The 7,002-nt window shown below is 38.0% G+C and overlaps 1 protein-coding gene across 1 annotated transcript; it reads right to left on the bottom strand.

Moving 5' to 3' along the window:
• Positions 1–2,768: 2,768 nt before the first annotated feature.
• Positions 2,769–6,719, bottom strand: tmem229b (transmembrane protein 229B). Its single transcript, XM_073827082.1, has one exon. It carries the CDS (start codon positions 5,717–5,719, stop codon positions 5,054–5,056), a length of 666 nt encoding a protein of 221 aa, XP_073683183.1. The 5' UTR covers positions 5,720–6,719; the 3' UTR covers positions 2,769–5,053.
• Between the last annotated feature and the right edge of the window lie 283 nt (positions 6,720–7,002).

Raw genomic sequence — 7,002 nt, 5'->3', positions numbered from 1 at the left:
CAACTCCCCCCGAGTTAATAAGTTGAGTTTTACCGTTTTGAAATCCATTCAGCCGTTCTCCTGTTCTGGCGATATCACTTTTAGCATAGCTTAGCATAGATCATTGAATCCTATTAGACCAATAGCATCACGTTCAAAAATGACCAACGAGTTTTGATATTTGACCTATTTAAAATTTGACTCTTCTGTAGTTATATCGTGTACTAATAACGGCGGAAAGTGTAAAGCTGCGATTTTCTAGACCGATAAGATTAGGAACTACACTTCCATTCCGGCGTAATGGTCAAGGAAGTTTGATGCCGTAACATGGCCGAAGCAAGCGGTAATATCACAGCACATGTGGAAATGCTAACCTAGCTGGGAACTAATTTCAGGCGCTGCGTGATATTACTCCACCTGCTGCGTCCATATTACGGCAGCAAACGTCCTTGACTATTACACCAAAATGGGAGTATAGTTCCTAATCCTATCGGCCTAGAAAATCGCAGCTATACATTTTCCGCTGGTTTTAGTACATAATATAACTACAGAAGAGTCAAGTTTTAAATAGAAAAAAATTTGTTGGTCATTTTTGAACGCGATGCTATTGGTCTAATAGGATTCAAGGATCAATGCTAAGCTATGCTAAAAGTGATAACTCCAGAACAAGAGAACGGCTGGATGGATTTCAAAACGGTAAAACTCAACTTATTAACTCGGGGAAGTTGGAGAATGAGCCTATTTCCAAAAAAAAGAGGAGTGATCCTTTAAACGACTGGAGTTTGATTCGTGTTGACCTGAACAAGAGATCTGCTGAATTCTGAAGGAACGAACATTTCATTTATGAATGAAGATGTACAGAAATGAAATGTGGCATGTCGGTCGTTCAGTTCAGGTGAGAAAGCCAGCGAAAGAGATATGAAGTTGTCAAAACAGCTGATGCACAATTAAAGGCAAGTATTTGAAACACCACTTAATTTAGGTCCTTTCGAGCGTAAACGACTCGGTGAATCAGTTGACTGGATTATTCACAACAGCAAAATATATGCTGTGTTCAAAATCATTATTCATTACATTAAGGGTATGGGAGACGATTTTAGACACAGCCATAGTGGCTATCTGGCTGCAATCGGCCCCATACCCTCATACAGTACATTCCCTCACTAGTGTGCGCACTGGAAGAACTGCAGACGCCATCTGGTGAGGCGCTCAGTGTATGACCAAACGAAGTACAATTACCTCTTAACCTTCTTAATTCATTTTTCTATCACTGACGAAAATTATTTTGTATTACAATAAAAAAAAAAAAAAACATTCTATTTGCATTTGTATGTGAAGTTGAAATCAACCCCAACTTCGCTTCAAAGGACTCATAGCTCAAGATAATGTGATTACAAATGGAAATCACTTATTTGAAGTGACCATGCATGTTCCCTTCACTAACAGACTTCTAGATGGGCGCTACGTGAAGGGATTCGTGTTCACTTTTGTTTGGAAGTCCATAATAAATGGCACCCACTTCCCAAAGTGCCCTTCAAAAAGCTGGAATTCACTGATTTGAATGTACTCCAGTTCATAATCCAAGTTGACCATTACGCTTTCTCCAATAGTAATTAATACAGACGTTCTCATCTTTCAATAGTAAGACAATCTCTGGCTGTACATTCGTTACTGAAGTGGAGCATTATGGGATCCCCCTTCAAATAGTGCCCTATAAAAGGATATAGGTGGCAATTTCAGACACCAACACACATATAGCTCCCTCCTAGTGCAATAATGCAAGTGAACAAACTAAAGTCTGTAATTAAATATGAGTCTGTTTGGATAATCGATTGAAAAGATTTAAGTCTCTGAGATTATTCAAAATCCTCTCATTTATCCACATTTGATTTTATGGGTTCTGAGGTTTTATATCAATTATTGTAGTAAAAACAAATTATTTACAGTGAATTGTCTTTTTTTTTTTAATGATATGCCAATATCCAAGTAAATACTACTAGGTGACTGTTCAGAACAGCCGAAAGGGAAGAACACTGCTACGTATTGGTCATCTGCCAGGCCATTTTCTCCAAGCCTCTTAGTCATTGTAATTCTGCTTGCATGAGAGGATCACTGTCAAGCCTTTCAACACTGAGAATCTCTATGTGAAACTATCACTGTTTTAATGAACTGGAAAAAAAAAAGCTGTCAAATGCATGAAAGTGTGAGTCGCAGGGTGTTATGTGCTTAAATCACACATTTGAAATTCAAATGACAACACTTATTGCATTCCTTCCGCATATCACATTATCATAGCCTGAATGCACGACTATATAAACAGGTGAACAGACATGGCATTGTAGACCATCTCCATCCCCACCGTACATCTGTTGATATGGCCTGATCTGTATTATGACGTTTTAGAGAGTGATTACAATGCAAGAACACAATGGCTTACAAATTGGAACGCAACATTTAAAATGCCGTCCAACAGCACTTGATAGTCATTTAAAATTTATAACTTTGACAGTCATCTAGCACACCAGGCTTGCAAAATGCTGTGACCTTACAATGAACTAGAACAATAGCTGCACAGCTACACTATCAAAACTATGAAAATAACATTTGATATTGAGATTGCTCTGCTATTCTTTATTATTAAGAATAATTTTTTGAAACTATCTTTATTGTTGTCTATATAGATATTATCCTTGGTGTGAACAGGCCTCAAGTGTGAGATAAAGACTAAATACTGACCTTTTTACTTAAAAATGTACGACCAATAATATTAAGGGAAAATCAGACAAGTCTTTCATTCAAAAAGTTGTGGTTTTAATACATTTTTTGTTTGGTCAGGAACAACATAACCAATACATCAGAACTTTCTGACAAATCCATATGCTGAAATTGTAGCCATGCGGGTAATTCCAAGGTGATGTTGGCATTTTAAATAATTTGCCACAACATTTCTCTTAATCTTTATCCGTTTTTTCATGGCATATGAGAGACGGAGGTGAAAGAGTTAACATTGACATACCTGAGGTCAGTGAACCTACATACTATATGCCTTTATTGTAACAGTTGTCGGATCCCTTAAAACGACTCTAGCAGAATCTAGCACCAGTTCATCAACACATTTACCACAAGAACTCATTCTCTCCAGTGAAAACACAGGGAACTGTGATGTTTTTATCATTTCAGTACTGTGCACCAGTACTCTATATATAGTTGAAGTCAAAAGTTTACATACACCTTGCAAAATCTGCAAAATGTTAACTTTTTTTACCAAAATAAGAGAGATCATACAAAATGCATGTTAATTTTTAATTTAGTATTGAGCTGAAATAAAATACCTAAAATTTACATATAGTCCACAAGAGAAAATAATAGTTGAATTTATAAAAATGACCCTGTTCAAAAGTTTACCTACATCTGCTTCTTAATACTGTGTTGTCACCTGAATGATCCACAGCTGTGTTTTTTGTTTAGTGATAGTTGTTCATGAGTCCCATGTTTGTCCTGAACAGTTAAACTGGTCGCTGTTCTTCAGAAAAAACCTTTAAGTGCCACAAACTCTTTGGTTCTTCAGCATTTTTGAACTCTTTCCAACAATGACTGTATGATTTTGAGATCCATCTTTTCACACTGAGGTCAACTGAGGGACTTCAAACGCTCACTGATGCTTCAGAAAGAAAAAAAATGCATTAAGCTGGGGGTTGAAAACTTTTTGAATTTGAAGATCAGAGTAAACTTCTTTTGTCTTCTGTGAAACATGTATCTTCTGTAGCTTCTGAAGCATCAGTGAGTGTTTGAACCTTCTGTAATAGTTGCATATGAGTCAGTTGTCCTCAGTGTGAAAAGATGGATATGAAAATCAGTCAAAAGGGTTCAAAAACACAAAAATGCTGAAAAACCAAAGAATCGAAAGACTTTTCTAAAGAACAGCAGGCACTTTAACTGTTCCGGACAAACAAGGGACTAATGAACAACTATCACTATACAAAAAAACACAGCTGTGGATCATTCAGGTAACAACACAGTATTAAGAATCAGATGTAGGTAAACTTTTGAACAGGGTAATTTTAATAAATTCAACTATTATTTTCTCTTGTGGACTATATTTCAACATCTTTTATGTGAAATATCTTATTCAGGTCAGTACTAAATAAAAAATAACATGCATTTTGTATGATCCCTCTTATTTCAGTAAAATAACATTTTGCAGATTCTGAAAGGTGTATGTAAACTTTTGACTTTAACTGTATGTAAAAACAATACAGTACTCCTTTGGGTCTTCATCTCCATGAGAACAAAAACAAATGGAAAAAAATTTTTTACACAACACCCAAATATGAAAAAAATCTCCTGGAAGACGACTTTCATGCATGTTCAAGCACTGAATTTTTTGTTTGAAGATTGTAAAAAAAAAAAACAAATTCAAGTACAAGGCATTGCTTTAGGTTATACAGTGTGTATATATACATAATGCATTTGTAATATATTATCATGACATTTCTTAACTACATTTTAGATATTAATAAATAACACAAACTAACATTCAAAAGGTAAGCTATCCTAACAGTTATTTGCTTTGCTACTACATATACATCATGGACACTGTTTATTATCTAAAAGGACTTGCTTTAGTTTTTTTGAAGCATTTGATATATATCTTTTCGTGATGTGTTTGCGTTCCTGTTTCTTTTGGACGAGGGAACGCAACTTATTTTGTTTGTCCTGTCCCGGAGTGGATGGACTGGTTTAGGAGGTACAGTATGGTGGTAGAGGTGGAGGGTTAATTTTCATTTTGCCATCAGGCACCACTCCTACTGACAAACCTTGAACTTAACGACTACTCGCCCCAAGCAAGGGCAGTAAACGTTGAGCACCGAGGTGGCAAATGAGCGTCCCTCTACGTAAGCAAAGAACGCCAGCTGGACGATAAAATCAATAAGTTCCTCACAGTTGGAGCTGGACCAGCTGTGTCCAAGCGACTCTTTCCCTAGAAGCAGCTGGGAGAGAGAGACTGAGAGATGTGCGGATAGAGTCATGGGTGACGGGAGCTTTGAGATGGGAAAAGGTGTTGACAGCATCCTCAATCCACCTTGACATAGCCGTTTGCGCTGGTGGCCCCTGCTCTGGCCCCTCGTGCTCTTCGCCCTCCGCCTCCTCTTCCTCCACCGCCTCTGTCCGACCGCTCTTCAGCCTGGCCGGGATCAGCAGCCTCGTCGAAGCACAACCGGAGCGTGTTGCGAATCACTAGGCGCTCTACGATAAAGGAGGCGCAGAACCAAGGCACAGCATACTCTGCTGTGATCAGGCCCATGAAGTTATATTTAAACTCTGAGTAGTCCCACGGACAGGCGTTGAACTGTCGTAGCAGCAATCCCGTGCCAAACTCCCACAGGTATGTCCACAGTGTGTAAATGATGCAGCGGAGCAGCACATTGCAGCGGTCCCGCAGACAAAGGTACATGCGCTCTACAATCAGGATGCAGGTTCCGTAAATGAAAAGCGCCCATACGCTCGTCACGCCGGGAAATTTCCAGTTGCAGTTCACCACAAACTCCCAGGCGGCCGTGAACATGACTTCACAGAAGTAACCATGGATGGCGTACAAGTACCACCGAGAGAGGGCTGTAAGGGGCTCAGGGGTCACTGTGGATGCCATGATGACCATCTTCCTTTTATTTAGATGTGTGGAGTATATAGGCTTAGGGAAGTTAAAAAATATAGGGTTACAAATCTGCATATGCATCATAAGATGCTAAAAACTGACTAGTGACACCACAATAATGCTAAATGAACAAAAATTAACTTTCAAGTATTAGTTCACTTCCAGAATAAAAATTTCCTGATAATTTACTCACCCCTATGTCATCCAAGATGTTTATGTCTTTCTTCAGTTGAAAAGAAATTAAGGTTTTTGAGGAAACTATTCCAGGATTTTTCTCCATATAGACGTCTTTCCTGAACGCGAAAGTCACGCCCGACTCTTAACCTGAAGAATGCTTAGCATTTCCAGTCTCCAGTGTTTCTAGTCAAAACAGCATATATTCCGAGCTGTTAATCTAATGTTAAACCTATTAAAATGTTTTTAAAAAGCACATGGCTCTATAGCGCCATCACTTTGCAATGTCTAAGTTTAATGAGTGTGTAAATGAAACGAAGCTGCCGACGTTAGCTACATGAAAAACAAATGGCCGATATTTGAATGGGTTCCTATAGAGACCGGAACAGAATGTTAGAATTTATAATGTCGGTGCTCATTGTTTACTCATGAAAAAGGTCCATAGTGGACTTCAATGGGAACCAACAGGTTGAAGTTGCAAATTGGAGTTTCAATGCAGCTTCAAAGGGCTTTACACAATCCCAGCTGAGGAGTAAAGGTCCTATTTATAAAAAAAAAATGTAAAACTAATATACATTTTAATCACAAATACTCATCTTGCACTAGCCCCGCACTGCGCATCAATGACTTCACGCATTGCGTAGTTGGAAATGTCTCACACGTTTAGTTTTTTGACTGTGTACTCTGGTTCAAAAAGGTAGGGTGGGGTGAAAAACTAAATCTCATTTTCTCCTCTAACTCAAAATCCTCTGACATTGTTGTTTGCAGTTTTTTTTTTTTTTTTTTTTTGGAAAGGGTGTTGACTTTCTTTGCACGCTCACTTTGTAAACACTGGGTTGGTACTTCAGCGTTCATCATGTGTGACCTTTCCAATATGATCATGCAATGTCGTAAGTCGAGCTAGTGCAAGAAGAGCATTTGTGATTAAAAAGTACATACATTTAAAATAGGGCTGGGCGATTAATCGAAAAATAATCGAAATCGACATTCAGAACCTATAATCGTTAAAATTTTTCCAGGAAGATTATTTCAATTACATTCCCTTTAAAAAACACTAGCGCTCCTTTCCGTTATTCCGCCGACATGTCGATGGAGAGCTTAAACAGTATTTATACAGTAAAAAGTATTTACAGGATATACAAGGGTAATTTTATTTAGAGGAGATACTGCTTATTTTCTACTTTTAATATGAA

The sequence above is a fragment of the Garra rufa genome, chromosome 21, assembly GCF_049309525.1.
Source record: "Garra rufa chromosome 21, GarRuf1.0, whole genome shotgun sequence".
In the NCBI taxonomy this organism is placed as follows: Eukaryota; Metazoa; Chordata; class Actinopteri; order Cypriniformes; family Cyprinidae; genus Garra; species Garra rufa.
This window is presented reverse-complemented; position numbering and strand designations above follow the sequence as displayed.